General features: G+C 46.4%; 2 protein-coding genes across 3 annotated transcripts in view; both read left to right on the plus strand.

Annotated features, from left to right (window-relative positions):
• Positions 1 to 6: 6 nt before the first annotated feature.
• On the plus strand, positions 7 to 4,584 carry DTD2 (D-aminoacyl-tRNA deacylase 2). The gene is made up of 4 exons (XM_083166363.1): positions 7 to 386; positions 746 to 864; positions 2,318 to 2,387; positions 3,177 to 4,584. The coding sequence occupies exons 1-4, from the start codon at positions 329 to 331 to the stop codon at positions 3,500 to 3,502; spliced, it is 573 nt and encodes a 190-aa protein (XP_083022489.1). The 5' UTR covers positions 7 to 328; the 3' UTR covers positions 3,503 to 4,584.
• Positions 4,585 to 9,127: 4,543 nt separating this feature from the next.
• HEATR5A (HEAT repeat containing 5A) overlaps positions 9,128 to 17,836 on the plus strand; it is an 82,210-nt gene continuing 73,501 nt past the window's right edge. For both annotated transcript variants that reach the window (XM_083166448.1, XM_083166449.1), the window contains exons 1-3: positions 9,128 to 9,396; positions 11,022 to 11,233; positions 11,456 to 11,564. In XM_083166448.1, coding sequence (XP_083022574.1) covers positions 9,277 to 9,396; positions 11,022 to 11,233; positions 11,456 to 11,564 — 441 coding nt within the window. In that variant the 5' untranslated portion in view covers positions 9,128 to 9,276. The remainder of the gene's footprint in view (positions 9,397 to 11,021; positions 11,234 to 11,455; positions 11,565 to 17,836) is intronic.

Genomic DNA, 17,836 nt, shown 5'->3' on the forward strand with positions numbered 1-17,836 from the left:
TTCTACCACAGTCTGAATCTATCGAGTGCTGATCTGCAGTGCTCATCATAAACTCGGCTATCCCCAATTGCATTCAGTTGCTGCTATACTGTAATGGGGTCATTAGGTCGATATGTATTGGGTTGACCACTGAAGGTCGTCAAAAATGGCACGGTCGACGGTCAAAATGTTGACATGAGTTTTTGTCCTTTTTCCCGTAACAAATGTCGACATGGACACCGTCAAAGTGTATCGCGTCCCATTGCGCTCGTCATGCTTCAGGCTTGGTGACACGCTGCGCCTTGCACACTAGTCTATTCTACCTCCACACCATAGTGGATGGTAGGGCATGAAATACCGCCAGTCGGCACAGGTTGGCTCAAGAGACGTCCGTAGGGTGATAACAGGTGATATGCCGATATCACAGTCTTGGTTTTCATTGGTTTTATAGACTATATTTTGATTTATTATTCTATCACACTATGTCCGTACCCCCCATAAATAATTGTAAGTGTTTGAGACAATTTAGTGTTCTAACTGAGCTCATTATATTTATTAAAGGGATATAAAGTACACCCCACTTATAGTGGGATCTGCCATATTGGTTTTTCTGGTTAGGTAAATGGAAATTACGATGTTTTGATTATTGTCATTAAAGTGGCAAAATGTTCGCCTGGCATCCCCAGGGAATCACTTAATTAAAGAATTCCTAAATGTTTGTTATGTATGTTTAAGATGTGATATCCACGTTATTGTTTTCTACTAGAACCACAGATGGCGACACTTGACCGGGAGGTAACTGCCCGCGTTGTTCTTCAGCAGTGTTTACATGCCAAGCTGCAGGTGAAACCTCAGGATAAAGACTCTGCTGCTGAATGGGTGGAGGTAGGTGGTGGTCGCTGTGGGAAAAGCAGAGACTGTAAGACCTTTATCAGTGTCTTTTAGTTACATGGGAGATGTAAGAACTGACGTTACCTGTATCTTGAGTAACTGCACTCATCATGTTCCACAGCTACAGCAGGACAGCAGCAGTGGCCTCAGCATGGGAGGGTTTTTAATAAGAGGCAGCGTTGAGGCCCCCCGCAGTTACTCATTGACCCAAGTGACAGGGTAATATTCTTCCTGAGCAGCTTGCGACCAGTAATGACAAGTGGGAGGGGGCCCACTTGTCTAAAGTGACCTGGGCCCCCCAAAGGCTTAATCCAGCACTGCCCATACCCCTGCTCCCTGCCCTGATCCTACAGGATCACTAGATAGGGCGCTGAAGGGGCATGCCAAGTTATGGCACTGACTGTTCGGACAACTGCAGCTATCAATTTTGACAGCTGAAGTTGTTGTTGCGGAACTCACAAAGCAGTCCCTTGCTTTTGGGTCCGACAGATAAAAAATGTCCAAATTAGCCCGCAAACGCTGGTCACAGCATCCGCAGGAGGGAGAATGGACTTCTCCATACAGATAAGCTAACACTCTTCCGCAACTACTTTAATGGTACATAGAGTCGGTAAGTGTTCCTACTTCGCCTCAAAAATGGGCAACCACACAACTGCGGCATGCAGCGTGTTTATACATCTCCCCCGTATGTAAATATTCTCTATAAGGGATTTGGTACTTCTTTACTTTCACGGCGCCACTAGATAGGACAGATAGGACAGATAGGATACTAGATACGATACGATTTGTATGCGATTTGACATAAGATATCGCATAAGATATAGGATAAGATTTACTATCCATTTCATTACCCCACTATCCACTAGGGCGTGGAGTTGATTTTATATAGCGTGGCGAGCGCAGCGAGCCACCGAGCCCGAAGCGTGGCGAGCGGACACGGAATGTATTTTATGGAATTGCATGCAAATGGCATGCGATATTGGGGACTTGCTTTCAAACAACATCCGTGTCCCCTCGCGGGGCTCGCTGCGCTCGCCACGCTTCGGGCTCGGTGGCTCGCTGCGCTCGCCACGCTATATAAAATCAACTCCACGCCCTAGTGGATAGTGGGGTAATGAAATGGATAGTAAATCTTATCCTATATCTTATGCGATATCTTATGTCAAATCGCATACAAATCGTATCCTATCTAGTATCCTATCTGTCCTATCCTATATCTTATGCGATATCTTATGTCAAATCGCATACAAATCGTATCCTATCTAGTATCCTATCTGTCCTATCTAGAGTGGCGCCGTGAAAGTAAAGAAGTTATGTCAAATCGCATACAAATCGTATCCTATCTAGTATCCTATCTGTCCTATCTAGAGTGGCGCCGTGAAAGTAAAGAAGTATCAGGGATTTTTGCACAGCTCAACTATAACTATCTCTTTTCCTCTCTTTGCAGATACAAAGAGGTATGGTCATATATGTATGCTTTTTTAAAGGATCAAACAAAGATGTAATTCCTAAAATAGGTAAGTAAATAGCTCAAATTGTAATTTTGGAGGTCCAGAAATGCTGAAGCCTACTTACTGTATGAGCTTAGAGTACATACATCCTTTTACATCAGTGCTTCTTCAGAGGGAGGCCCCTGCGCCAGAGGTTACTATGCATGCACATATCTCTGGTAAAATGGAGCTGACACCATTTTGCAGGTGATTTCTGCAGTGGAAAGGTGTGTGGGGCAGGTGAGTGGTGTAGATCGCCATGGATTCATGTGCTCTGCGCCTTCTATAGAAATGCCCCTGGCGCTGTAACTATTTTCTCTATTCCAGAAGTATCTGATGAGAAAGCAATAGTCTCTGTGCTTTTTATTTATTCTATCTACAGGTTGGTGGTAGCTGTTAAGGTGCCCACACACTAGAACGTTTTTTTTTTGCCGATTTCCGATAAATCGGCTGATATATCGTCCGATGTTTACCATTAATCGGCCGAAAATTGTCCGATGCGCGCTCCCGTTGATCTTTTGTTAAATCTTCTGATCTTACGTGCTGCATGAAAGATCAGAAGGTTTAACAAAAGATCCATAGAAACGCATACAAGATCTTAAGAAAAATCTTTGGTAAAGATGTGCGCTTGCCTGAAATCTTTTGTCCAGGACGGACAAAAGATTTCAAGGCTAATTTATGCGCACATCTTACGATCGCAGATCTTTCTAGTGTGTGTGCACCTTTAGTCTGTGCAGCTCTGAGTTTGGTGCTGCTGTGATTGGTGACACAAAGGAAGGAGCGTAACAATGTTCTAATGTGTTTTTGTTCTTGCAGTGAGCGCCCTCCTCAGTGTGAAGCTGAGTGAGTCAGATACTGGGAAGCGTGTGTCCATTGCAGAACTCCCCGGAGATGTCCTTATTGTCCCTCAGGCTACACTTGGGGGAAAGTCAAAGGGCCGCTGCATGCAGTACCATTCCAACGCGGGCAAGGAGCTAGCCCTGGAGTTATATGCTCTTTTTATAGCTCAGTGCCAGCAGGAATTAGAGTCTCAGCCCAAATGGGCAGAAGCGGGAGCGGTGCTGCGTTACGGAACTTATGGAAACAGACAAGTTTTGCAGATGGACACTAATGGACCGTACACACACTTACTAGAATTCTGAACTATAATATCATCACAGGACGAGGACGGCAATTCCTTTATTTACCTTAGACAGAGGTGATTCATTGTTGTACAGGCAATTAGTAAATCCTTTCTGAACAAATTGGCTTTGATATTATTTGATGTATCCTCCTTCACTCCTCTTTGTGGCTCAGTAAGTGCCGTGTTGTAGATACACTCTCCAGTGTAGGTCTCAGGGATGGGTTATTACACCACATGGGTTTCCACAGTGTTACGGAAATGGCAACACTGAATATGATCCTAGCAGTAGAGATCCGCAAATAAATCAGCTCTTATCATGAGATTTTCGGCCTGATTCAGACCTGCTCGCTAAGCAGTATTCTTTCGCTGCTTAGGGAGCGGGTAACGCAGGCCGACAGGTAATAGAACGCCCTGTGCAGGCTTCGCCATGCCTACATTTGTATGGGAACGCCCAGCGTTCTTCTGGGCGTAACCACCATTTTTAAAGTGCCATTAGTTCTAAGACGGGAGTTCTATTTCACATGTGATGTTGCCCAGAGCAACCAAGGGACCAATTCCAGAACTAAGGGACCAATTCAGATCCTATTGCAGGGCTTCAAACTCACAGCCCTATCGATTATCGGATGGATGACCGTGCATGCACATGGTATGCTGTATGTATGTGCAGGGTCCCCTTGTGAACATAGTTGATTGATAGCAAGGGGGGTGTAACCGTTTTCTGGGAATGCTAGGTAAAGCCGCAGGTGGGTCCGGCTGTGGGGGGGGAGGGCCGCAGACGTCAGCAGCGGCCTCCATCTCCCCACGGCCATTGCAGCGCTGATTAAGTCTAGACTTCATTGCCGCTGCAAACAGGGGTAAAACCATTAGATGGTGGGTGATTGCGAATGGATTGCACCCTGCGTGCATGGCTGCTGATGCATTTGCAGCCATGCACAGGGGCTGGGAGACACTCAGGTGGAGCGGCACTTACCTGATCCCTGGGCTGCTGGATGTAGTTACCCAGGATCTAGTAGATTCTAGTGTGGAAATCCATGGGACATGCAGTGTCTGAGCCATTTAAACATTTTCCTTTTGAGTGATAATAAACTATATTTCCTCTGACCTTTCTTTCCATGACTTGTTTATTTTGTCTTCTGTGTCCCCACTGCCCAGCTCTGCAGAACTTTCAGCACCAGTACTAACAATAATATATCAGGTTTGCCTACCCTCCCGGAATGGCCAGGAGGCTCCTGGAAATTGGGTCAGACTCCCAGCCTTCCGGATATTTATAAGGTCCGCAGGTGGAGTTAATTATTTCACTTGTGATTCTGTGAGGAGACCTGCAAAACATGCACTGCGTGGGGTAATGAGGACCGAGTTCCCTGACCACTGGTGTAATGGTTAGCATTACCGCCTCACAGCACTGAGGTCATGGGTTCCATTCCCACCATGGCCCTAACTGTGCGGAGTTTGTATATTCTCCCTGTGCTTGCGTGTGTTTCCTCCGGGTACTCAGGTTTCCTCCCACAATCCAAAAATATACTGGTAGGTTAATTGGCTTCCAACAAAATTAACCCTAGAATGTCTGTGTGTGCGTGTACATGTGGTAGGGAATATAGATTGTAAACTCCACTGGGGCAGGGACTGATGTGAGTGTTCAAATATTCTCTGCACAGCGCTGCGGAATATGTGTGCGCTATATAAGAAACTGTTGCTATATTATTTATTAATTATCAACCCTTGTACAATACATGGTCATTCCAGGACTCATAAACATTGCATTGGTCTAAGGAACTTGACATAATTATTTTATGAGTCTGTGTGAGTGCTGTGTATTTAGAATGAGTCAGGGTGTCATACTGTATCACTAGTGTGATAATCAGTGAGTACTAATGTGGCACTTTATCATTTCACCCGTATGAATGAGAGACTTTGCCCTCTGATGCAATCTTAGCAAAACATATCCCTTTGTTACCGCAGAGCTGCTTTTTGTGGTGTATTGGCTTTAACCGGCAATTACCAGATCACCGATGCAGCAATTCTGCATAGGATTCCGACGGTCGTTTCTCCGACATCGGAATCCCAACTGTCAGGAGCCCGACAGAGGGCTTGCTGCGCTCGCAACACTGCGGTTTGGTGGTGAGCTGTGTTTGCCACCTATTCTATTCTCCCACTATGGAGGTTGGGGGTCGTGGACTCCCATGAGGGAAAATAGCCCGTTTAAGTTGGGATTCTGATGTCGGTGAGTCATCTGGCACCCAGCCAAGTGTGGTTTATATCTAGCATTAATATTTAATGTGCACAAATTATTTTATTTAAAACAGACAGCAAATGTGTTGCTCTATTTTAAGGTAATGACCAGACATTGAGTTATGCAAAACCAATTTCAAATATAAGGGCCAAGATGTCAGCTATGTCTAATCACCTGGATTTGACCGGACACAGGGGCTGATTCATAGATGAATACAGGGCCAGGTGTACTAAGTTTAAAAAGGGATATGATAAACCACCAACTGCTAACTGCCATGTTACAGGCTGTTTTTTTAAATGGCAGTTAGGAGCTGATGGGTTGGAGGTTTATCGCTCTCTTATTTTATCACTTTTCAAGGCTTAGCACATCTGGACCACAATGTCAATGCTGAATGCATTGGAACGGTTATTTTGCCACTGCACATGCCATACCTCCCAACATGACCCGTTACATGGAGAGCCAAAATGCTCCGTTCCTGGACTGCTGTCTTAATTTATGATTTCTGTCACCTTTCTAAATTAGTAACTAGTTCAATACAAATGACAGCAGGACCCCACACAGTTCCCGTTTTCAAGGTCACCCGACAGGTGCGCTCATTACTCAGTGACGTATTTTGAAAGATCAACAGGTGGAGCTAATTTATTTACGTGATTCTGTGTTGGCTTTGAGAACCTGTGAATTAATTATTAGCCAGTTATGAAGATATTTTCTATACAGCACCAATGTGAGCTGGCTGATCCTGATCCCTAATACTACTGATTCAGTATGATTTTTCACAATGGGCTGACAAATCGAACCCTTAAGGTGGGTACACACTAAATAATGTGTGTACCTGGCCGATGGCATGAATGAAATATCGAGACTTTGGCCATGCTGTACACACTGAGCTATATATTATGCGGTCACAATAATATATAATTACGCCTGCAGTCTCCTGCATAGTTTTATCGCCAGGATCGTCTCAATGGGTGCAGCACACCCGATTTGTCAACCAAGTAGACCCACGAGAGCGAGCAAGAGCCTATTCGGATGACATAGTGTGGAGTGTGTGCCCAGCAACTCCTGCCCTGCTCAGAAAAGTTGATGCGCTCAGGATCCTTAGGGCTATATCACACTATCTGGCTTTCTGCCTGACAGCAGTGCCATTTGGGGGGCAGTGATTACCTATGATGTCAGGTTGGGGGTGGGGGATAGTTACAACAGTACACCAAAAAAACTAGTGGGTATATAAAGCAGTGATAAGGGAGGAGAAGTGATAATGTGCCTCAGACTTTATCACCGGCCAATCAGCTCCCCTTTTAAACCCAGCCTGTAACTTAACAGCATAGTTACCTCCCCTCCTGCATTCTGCAGGAGACTCTCTGAAATAACAGCCTCTCCCTCTCTCCCTCATTAGTCTAGCAATCTACCTTGACAAAGCAGTCTGAGAACTGCGAAACGCGTTGGTGATATTATTGCTTGGACCCTTAACACCTCAAGGACTTTCACCTACACCAAGGACTGTCCTACCTGCTGAAATATCTGATCTGATGCCCATCACTCTGAGAGTCTCAAGCCAAGAATCCTTGTTGGACACCTGACCACTCCTAGCAGTGGGACTCCCGATCAGGCTAATTTCCACTCTTGCCATCGGTTGCAGTCCACAAACACAACTTCAGGATACCATCAAGTGGCCTAAAAAGGACTCCCTCCAACCCCTCCGGATCAGAGCAGGTTCTATTACCGTACACCACTGGTGATTATAATATTGGGTCCATTCATAATTCTCTACACCATCTGGTTCATTTTAATGTGCTTTTATAATTACTGTTTTTATTGTGTTTAATAAATTTTGTTACATTGTAATATCAGCGCTGCTTCACTTTTTATTTAATTACTATCTCCCTCATGTCACCTAGCCCACATTACACTGTTACATCATAGTTACCTCCCCTCCTGCATTCTGCAGGAGACTCCCTGACATAGCAGAATTCTCCCTCTCTCCCTCATTAGTCTAGAAATCTCCCTCATGTCACCTAGCCCACATTACACTGTTACATCACAGTTATCTCCCCTCCTGCATTCTGCAGGAGACTCCCTGACATAGCAGCATTCTCCCTCTTTCCCTCATTAGTCTAGCAATCTCCCTCATGTCACCTAGCCCACATTACACTGTTACATCACAGTTATCTCCCCTCCTGCATTCTGCAGGAGACTCCCTGACATAGCAGCATTCTCCCTCTCTCCCTCATTAGTCTAGCAATTTCCCTCATGTCACCTAGCCCACATTACACTGTTACATCATAGTTACCTCCCCTCCTGCATTCTGCAGGAGACTCCCTGACATAGCAGCAATCTCCCTCTCTCCCTCATTAGTCTAGCAATCTCCCTCATGTCACCTAGCCCACATAACACTGTTACATCATAGTTACCTCCCCTCCTGCATTCTGCAGGAGACTCCCTGACATAGCAGCAATCTCCCTCTCTCCCTCATTAGTCTAGCAATCTCCCTCATGTCACCTAGCCCACATTACACTGTTACACCATAGTTACCTCTCCTCCTGCATTCTGCAGGAGACTCCCTGACATAGCAGCAATCTCCCTCTCTCCCTCATTAGTCTAGCAATCTCCCTCATGTCACCTAGCCCACATTACACTGTTAAATTTTTGGGAAAAAAGGAATGAGAGATAGATACATTTACATTGTATCATCAGCGCCATTTCCCAGCACTTTAGCAAGTATAGTATCTCTTACTAACTGCTCTGGGGCTCATCTACATTTGGATATGTCATTTTAAATGACACACCCACGCTTCTAAGTGCCAGGTTCACAATCTCTTTTCACAATCTCTCCATATATGGAACTAGACACGCCCTTCGGGTGGAGCATGACACGCCCCCTCACTGGGGCACTGAGTAAAATTCTAATACCAACTATAATCTCACTGAAACTAGTTTTCAAAAGTATGCTTAACAGTCAGGAGCTGATTGGCTGGTGATAAAGTCCCAGGCACTTTATCACTTCTCCCTTATCACTGCTTCAGTTCATAGTCATACCCCTGTGTGTGAAAGGTCCCATAGTTCCCTGTGCACTAGTTGGGAGGTTGCCACTGCGCCTGATGTTTCCGCTTATGTATGAGTGACACAGTGAGTGTTTCTTGGGACAAAACAAGATGGCAGCGTCATTAGCATATTTTTGCAAGTTCCCCTGTATCAATATCAAAGCTAAGCGTGCAACAGTGTTTCTGCATAGCGCCTCTGAATTAGGCCCACAGCCTATACTCAAACTTGCTGGAAAAGGAAAATTAATTCGATAAAGCTTCTTTAAGGTTAATTAAAGTTTTATTATGAAAGAAAGTGACAGCACAAGCTGTCAAACCTATTTCCCTGATCAAATCAATGACATCGGCGCTCTGCAGCCTGCACTGTCTGCAGCTCTGAGAGCCGATCACCCAGCCTGAGATTGTCAGGGACGCCTTTCAGAGGATTGCCGATAGCGAGAAGCCTGGCGGCGGCCCCGGCAGACCTGTGCATAGAGCCCAGATGTTGAAGCCACCTACGGTTCGGTTCTTGACCTAGAAAGAATGGAGCCGCCCGGCCAGCTGGTGATGCTGGATGTTGCCGGGCTGGAAGAGCCCCAGCGGGGTCTGGGTATATTGGAATGGCTCCGGTACCTGAGGATAACACTGCCCGTTACTGCCCGGGTAATGGGACAGGGGGGCGGATGCTGCTGGGGGTGTGAGCGTGTATGGCAGCCCCGGGGCTGAGCTGGGGTCCTCTGTGCAGTAATTGGGGGCAGGCTGATGGTCCTAGTGCACCGTTATATACTATTTCTGGTGTATTCTGTCCCCCCACCTACAGTGTGCCTGTATGGGAGGTGTCTGCCCCAGCACATGCATTGCTAGATGTCAGTATCAGTAATACAAGGGTCCTGGGGAAGCAATGGGCATTCGATCCTGACCCTACATTGCATCGGCTGGCACTCCTCCCATGCCACAATGAGACTGGGTACACACTGGGTACAGCAATCCTCAACACCGCCGACAATGCTAACTATATCGGCGGTGCGTGGGAGAACGATACAGTACATACACACTGACCGATATTGTGCACGATTTCGGTCATTGTCGTCCCCCGTCCCCCCCCTTTCAGTACATGCAGTCGCTGAGGACATTGTCAGATTGAGCGGCATGTACAGACAACAAGGGGGGTCGTTAACGATATAGAGGGTAACAACGAGGGCATTTTTTTAAATGACAATATAGGGGGGTATTCAATGTTGTTGATTTGCGGTGGAATCCACATTACGTCTATTCAATGTTTTTTCATTTTTTCTAGATTTTCAGAAACAATCGGAAAATTTGAAAAGACGTAGGTCCGCGATTCCACATCTTTTTCTGTGGAAACGAACGATTTCTCGAAAAGTTAGCTCCAGTTTCCACAAAAGCAGAGTTGGCTTTTCAAAGATAATAAAAAATATGTTCATAGATGTGGTATAGAATGAAAGGAGTACATTTATGTTTAGCAAACTATTTCCAGAACATCTAGGAGCTCTTTCAGAATCATAAAAATAAATAATGGTAAATAGTTATTGTAACACAATAAAGTGTAACCAAATTGAGGTCACTAAAGTGTTATGGAGCATACACACAGACATAAACATCAATGCATACAAATATCACTATCATACCTAGAGAATATGGCCTGAGTTTCTATTTTTAAAATAATGTCATTGCTATGTTACATTATTTCTGTCTTTATTCTTTTAATGCTGGGTAATGCTATACCGCAGCTGTCAAAATAGTCAACTATATCGGCAGTGCCACTGGAGAACGATATAATGCATACACACTGACCGATATTGTTCACGATATCGGTCAGTGACATCACCTGCCCCCTGCGCTGCTGAGGATATTGTCAGATTGAGATGGATGAACAGACGACAGGTGGCGTCATTAATGATATAGACCATGCACGCAGTATCGTTAATGATATTGTCCATATCGTTAACAATGTGCGAATCCATCTTGACCCTGACATTGCTGGGGGGCAATTCAGTTGGATGCCATGTGCCACTTATATGATCCCCTACTTCGCTAACTTTGTATCGCTCCCATAGAGGAGGGTACTGAAATTGTACATGACAAGTATATGCAAGTAGCATCACCCGACTGGTTGAATCAGCATAACATTGCATGCAATTCCTGTACCTGTCTCCTTGATTGTAAATATTTGCACTTCTGTATACAGTAGATCACATCTTTGTGTTAGTGTGGGGCAATGCTGTAATGTAATAGTTTTGCATATTTAGTGATTTTTTTTTTTTTAGGCGGATGTAAAGCTGAATCAGAAGCATTTGGTTGAGCAATTGACCTTGGTAATGATGGGGTCTCCTGGTCCCCCAGTCCGCCGATTACTAGCACACAATCTTGCTGTTGTCTATAGTTCAGGAGACCCTTTCTCCGTTTACGAGACGATTGAGCGATGTAATGAGCTGATCCGCAGGAAGGATGATTCTCCCAGCGCCCTCCCCAACAAGCTGTGTGTATTTGTCTTCTATATTAGCAATATGTGTGGGTTCCTTAAGAACCTGTTGTACAAATCTCCTGTTTGCTTCTCTCTCTCTGTGTAGTGATGAGTTTTTCCTTACCGACTCTTCTGCATTACTTTAACTGTCTTTGTTATCTAGCTCAGAAGCCGTACACCAGTAATGAAGTGTCTGTAATCATGAATCTGAAAAATCCAACATCTTTTTTTATGCAGCGCTGCGGTTGCGTGTCTTGGAGCTCTGTATCAGAAGATGGGACGTCTACTTGGAAGCACCTTTAGTGACACGGTGGCCAACCTACTAAAAGTTCTCCGTAATGCAGAGGTGAATATGCTGCTAATATTGACATTATTCTCTTGGCCAACACTGGTCAATGAGGGACTTTTTTTTTTTTTTTACAGACATTTTGTGTTGGGTCTTGCCCATGTGCTTGAAACCTTTTGGTCTTTTGATGTAGTGAGCAGGACAGGAAGAGACTGTCAGTTATTAGCAGTCTGCTGATTTTGTTCAGGCTGTGATGGCCTTTGTTTCCCAATACGGAGGCGTGTCGCCACTGTATGGGGGAGGGTAAAGGCCAGGGATCTTTGCCATTGGGCAATTTACTTCATTATCAGGTTGATGCACATAATTAACCATGAACATGTGAATATTGTCAGTGTCAACATCCTGAATATCTGTATACAACACCCACTGACACATATTGGCATTCCCCCTCTTAATATGATTCTGATGCATGAAAAGGTCAGACATGGGGGGGGTATTCAATCTGGTATTCCAACTATCGGAATCCCGAGCCGTTTTTGTTTGATCCGACCGTAACTTGGCAGTTGGAATTCAGTGTCTCGAGTATTGGAAAGTCCGTGGATCGGTGTAAAAAGCCTCGGATTGTTGAAAAAGAGATCGAACTCTCAAGAAAAGTCAGTTCTGACACCCATCATTCGTTAATGACAACATTGAACACCTGTGCTGGTATCTCCCATGTCAGGAAATATCTGCACAGATTGAAAACCCCCATTGGCAGCGCTCAAGTTGGCATAGAATGGAATCCGTTGTGATCAGAGATATGGGCAATATTTTAAAATTGATTACAGGGTACTTATTTAAAATACAGACAATATAACATTTTGGTACTTGTTTCCTAGCACGGCGCCACCGATTTTAATTGTATGCAATCGGGTTGCAAAAATCTGGCCTATCGCATACGATGCAATCAACCCGACCGACCCGATTTTTTACATTGGAACTAATGTTAAATGGTCCCTGAGACCCGATTTTACAGCGAGCCACCGAGCCCGAAGCGTGGCGAGCGGACGCGCATTACTTCAGACGTATTACGCGTCCCCTCGCGGGCCCGCTGCCCTCGCTTCGGGCTCGGTGGCTCGCCACACTATATAAAGTCAGCTCCACACCGATGTGGATAGTGGGGGTATGAAAAGGTCGGAGGACGCGTACCGCCGCCCCTTGCGTTAACAAGGGGGGGGCATTTGACATACAAATTACCCATCAGGGTGGGTATACAATCAAAAATCGGGTATGGGGGGCCATTTAACATTGGTTCCTATGTAAAATCGGGTCCATCGCATTGGTCGCATCGTATGCCATTATAATGGCATGCGATGGACCCGATTTTACATAGGAATTTAACATTACATACAATGTAAAATCGGGTCGGTCGCGTCGGACCCGATTTTACAATTGTCGGGAAACCTAAAAAAAAAAGCCCGAAATCGGGTCGGTTGGGTCCCATCGCATACCTTAAGTTAAGGTATGCGATGGGACCCGATGAGCGCCGTGCTAGGAAACAAGTACCAACTTTCTCTTTCATTGGTCCTGGTGACACAGCTCAACACTGGGATGTAGGAGGGTCCGAAGGAGCCAGGCACCTATCCTAAAGTTTTAGAGGGTAGGCTCCTCCCCTACTGCATCCCTGGACTCTTCAGTTCGTGTTAGGTGCCCACTGGAGTGGGTGCTATTCTAAAGGGCTGCAGGAGCAGCCGAAGAATTAGAGTAGTTAGGGGATTTTTATTATTTTATTAACTTTTACCCTAGCTAGGTAGGCACAGTGTGAGGATTCTCATAGTGAATCCTCACACTGCTTGCGCAGCAGGAGCTGACAGAAGCGCGTCCTGTCAGCTCACTGTGCACAGGGGAGACACTGTCTGGTCCCCCTGTGCAGCGCTTATAGCCTTTTCTAAAAGGCTGCCTGGGCTCCGGAGTACCCTGAAACCGGCTCCACGTTTAGGTGGGGATCATGGGGGACAGGCGCTCCGTGATGGCGGCGGCCATTTTATGCGGAGCTTACACGCTGAGCTCCTAGATGAGAGGACAGCAGCGTTGTGACAGGCATGTTCCAAGTGATCCCCATTTGAGGGGGAGACACTGGAACTAGGAAATCCTACCTAAGGAGCGGCTTGCTGGGGGTGGTTGGCGCCAAAAGGTCACGGACCCCGCAGCAGCAGGGACCTGTGGTCTCTTCCTTCACTCTGACTTTGGCGCCTTTCAGAACGCTTGCAGCGGAGCTGAGCTGGCTTACTGATCCTGGCAGAGTGACTTGGATTTCCTGGGCATCGCTTCCCCGCAGTTGAAACCAACAGACAGATAAGTGATTGGGTGCATTGCCTCTGTATAAACGCTTGTACATTGTTTGCACTGTGTATACTGATAGATATACATTTATCACTTGCATAATGTCTGAGCATCAGGCTGTGGTTTTGGGGGAGGGAGCCCTTAATGCACTGAGCGCGTGCAATGTTTGCACACAAAAGTTTGTCCCTGAGCAGATGGCCAAGGGGGGCTTATGTATTACTTGCGCTGATGTGAGACCCATGGGCAGTGATCCCCATAGGGCAGAGCAGATGGAACCTGCGTGGGCCAGGGCCCTAGGCAGGTCAGTAAACGCTTTGGTGCAGCTTTTGGACAGGCAGAGTGATGGGCTGGTAGAATCACAGAGACCTATGCCATCATCTCAGCAGTCGTCTGGCTCCTTGCCTCTTACCCAGGCAGATCCTGCACTTATCCAGGTGATGCAGGATACTGCAAAAGGGATTAACAGGTTCAGTGAAATGCTGGACAAAATGGATGATGTGGCAGGGACCCCTAGAAGGTCTTATGCTTTAACTACTGTGGTAGATGAAGAGGAAGGAGAGTATACTGACATCCCCTGGGATCAGGGTGATGATTTGGAAGAGAACTCTGCTGCTGGTATAGAGGATCTCATTGTAGCTGTGAAGCAGGCTTTAAAGCTGACTGTGGAGGATAAGACTCCTGTTAAAGGTGTTTTTAAGCGACAGCGGAAGGAGGCTGTTACTTTTCCTTCAGATGAGGGGTTACAGGAATTGTTAGAAGGGGCTTGGAAAACTCCTGATAAGAGGCTTCAGATGCCAAAACGATTCCTTAATCTGTACCCCATGCCAGAGTCTCATGCGGAGCTCTGGGAAAGGGTCCCAGTTGTGGACGCTTCAGTGGCACGTTTGTCCAAGGCTACTGTATTACCAGTACAAGGCGGTGCAGCTTTTAAAGATTCTGTGGATAAAAAGCTGGAGGGAAACCTCAAGGCTATCTTTGAAGGGGTGGGGTTTACCTTACGACCCCTTATTGCTTCAGCCTGGGTCTCTAAGGCCATGATAGAGTGGGCTGGTGAATTATGCACCATGCTGCAGGCTGACCCGGGTGCATTACTGCTTGCAGAAAAGATTAAGGCAGCAGCAGAATATGCAGTTGAAGCAGAGGAGGAAGCTATTAAAATGGCAACCAGAGTGTCCACAGTCTCCATTAATGCCAGGAGAGTGCTTTGGCTTAAAGCCTGGGAAGCAGACGAGTCCAAGAAGGCTCTGGAAACATTAGCCTTCAAGGGAAAGGTACTCTTTGGTACCGAATTAGAGGAGATTATAAAACAGGCCACAGGCGGCAAAAGTACATTCCTGCCGGCCTCCTCAGCAAAGCAGACGTCCAGATTTTCTGCTTTTAAGCCATCCTTTCGGCCCTCCCCTAGAGGTGGTGCGTCCTTTCGAGGACAGTCTTTCAGGGGAAGGTTTCAGCCCTCTAGAGGCAAGACACAAAAGTCAAAATTTGGCTCTTTTCACAAGAAGCCTGCCAATAAAGGAGAGGATAAACCCTCTGCATGACTGTCAGGGGCTTTGCCCGACAGTGACAAAAGTGGGCGGGCGTCTCACACTCTTCAGGGACGCTTGGGCTTCTCTAGGCCAGGATGCCTGGGTGCTAGACATCATAACACAGGGTTACAAAATCCCTTTCAGAGGGCCACCTCCGAAGAGGTTCATTCCCACATCCTTACCAAAGGAGGCACGGCTGCGTACAGCTCTTGTGAGAGCAGCGCACTCCCTTTTGGAAAAAGGGGTGGTTACACTAGTCCCCAAGACAGAGTGGAAGAAAGGCTTTTACTCCACGCTGTTCCTGGTGCCAAAACCAGACGGGTCTTTCAGACCAATACTAAATTTGAAGTCTCTAAATGTGCATTTATGGGTAGACCATTTCAAAATGGAGTCTCTACGGTCAGTACTCCTGAGTCTGGACCAGGGAGAATTTTTGGCGTCCATGGATGTCCAGGACGCATATTTGCACGTTCCTATACACCCGGAGCATCAGACCTTGTTGAGGTTTGCCATAGGAGACCTGCATTTACAATTCCGGGCGTTACCCTTTGGGCTAGCAACCGCACCAAGGGTATTCACAAAGATAATGTCAGTAATGGCGGCGGTGCTGAGGCTCAGGGGAATCACAGTAATACCCTATTTGGACGATCTCCTGTTCAAAGCAGAGTCAGCAGCCATGCTGCAGAGTCACTTGACAGAGGCCATCAGTTTTTTGCAGGCTCACGGCTGGATTTTAAATTTGCAAAAATCTCAGTTGGTACCGTCACAAAGGCTCCAATTCTTGGGAGTCATACTGGACACCCATCTTCATCGGGTATTCCTCCCGGAGGTAAAGGCCAGGGATCTGGTCACCCTAGTCCAGGAGATTCTCAGGGCTCAGAGCATTTCAGTATGGAGGTGCCTCAAGCTCCTGGGGAAGATGGTGGCGTCATTCGAGACGCTTCAATTTGCCAGGTTCCACTCTCGGAGGTTCCAATGGAACATTTTGTCAGCTTGGTCAGGAAACACTTTGACCATGAAATCCGAGATGATAGTGCTGTCTTCGGACACCCGAGAATCCTTGAAATGGTGGACAGAAGTAGATTCCCTTCAGTGGGGTCGGTCATTACAGACCTGGGACTGGTTGATAGTAACTACCGACGCCAGTCTCAGGGGCTGGGGGGCAATAGTCCTGGATCTCAGGCTTCAGGGCCTGTGGACGGCAGAGGAATCAGCGTTACCAATCAACATCTTGGAGCTGAGAGCTGTCTGGAAAGTCATTTCCTTGGCGGGAGACAGGTTACAGAACCTCCCTTTGAGGATTCAGACCGACAATGCCACAGCTGTGGCGTATCTGAATCACCAGGGAGGTACACGCAGCAGATTGGCCATGTGGGAGGTATCCAGAATCTTCCTATGGGCGGAACAGAATGTTCCAGCTGTATCGGCTATATTCATCCCAGGAATAGAGAATATAGAAGCCGACTTCCTGAGCAGGGAGGAGCTCAAGGAAGGGGAATGGAGCTTACACCCTCAGGTGTTTCACCAAATCACTTCGATGTGGGGAACTCCGGATGTGGACCTGATGGCATCCAGGATCAACCGTCAAGTGCCCAGGTTCTATGCCAGAACAAGGGATCCACTAGCGGAGGCAGTGGATGCCATGACTATTCACTGGCAGGGAGATCTCCTTTATGCATTCCCACCAGTACCAATGTTACCGAGACTTCTGAAGAAAATACAGGGGCAGAAGGTTCCAGTGATCTTAGTGGCCCCAGATTGGCCAAGGAGATCCTGGTACTCGAGGCTTCAGAGGTTGTCTGTGGACTCATGGCGTCTACCTCTGAGACCAGACCTTCTAAGACAAGGCCCATTCAATCACCTGGATTCAGATCGATTGATTTTGACGGCCTGGCTATTGAAACCACCATTTTGAAAAGAAAAGGGTTTTCTGAGGCAGTAGTACAGACTATGATAAAAGCCAGAAAAGCTGTATCTTCGGCAAATTATTATAGAGTCTGGAAGACTTACATTCGATGGTGTGAGAGAAGAAAGGCTCATACATCTCATTTTAAGCTATCCAGAATGATGGAATTCTTACAAGATGGTTTTTCATCGGGCCTAAGCCTTCAGTCACTGAAGGTGCAGATTTCGGCCTTGTCCATCTATTTCCAGAAAAAGATAGCCATTTTGCCGGAGATTCAAACCTTTTTACAAGGAGTATCCAGGTTGAAACCTCCATACAAGCAACCAGTAGCACCTTGGGATCTATCACTGGTTTTGGAATGCCTTCAAAAGGCACCTTTTGAACCTTTAAGGTCGGCTGACTTTAAGTTTCTCACGTGGAAGCTAGTGTTTTTGTTAGCAGTAGCATCTGCTAAAAGAGTTTCAGAATTGGGAGCTTTGTCATGTAAATCTCCCTTCTTAATTTTTCATGATGACAGGGCTGTTTTAAGAACAGTGCCTCAGTTTTTACCGAAGGTGGTATCTACCTTCCATTTAAAT

The sequence above is a fragment of the Crinia signifera genome, chromosome 12, assembly GCF_055691185.1.
Source record: "Crinia signifera chromosome 12, ASM5569118v1, whole genome shotgun sequence".
In the NCBI taxonomy this organism is placed as follows: Eukaryota; Metazoa; Chordata; class Amphibia; order Anura; family Myobatrachidae; genus Crinia; species Crinia signifera.

Excerpts from the sequence above, each read along its gene's own strand:
- DTD2 (XM_083166363.1), top strand. The coding sequence starts at position 329 with ATGAAATACCGCCAGTCGGCACAGGTTGGCTCAAGAGACGTCCGTAGG. Across the intron at positions 865-2,317 it reads CTGCTGCTGAATGGGTGGAG|ATACAAAGAGGTATGGTCAT; the intron begins GTAGGTGGTGGT and ends CTCTCTTTGCAG. Across the intron at positions 2,388-3,176 it reads AGATGTAATTCCTAAAATAG|TGAGCGCCCTCCTCAGTGTG; the intron begins GTAAGTAAATAG and ends TTGTTCTTGCAG.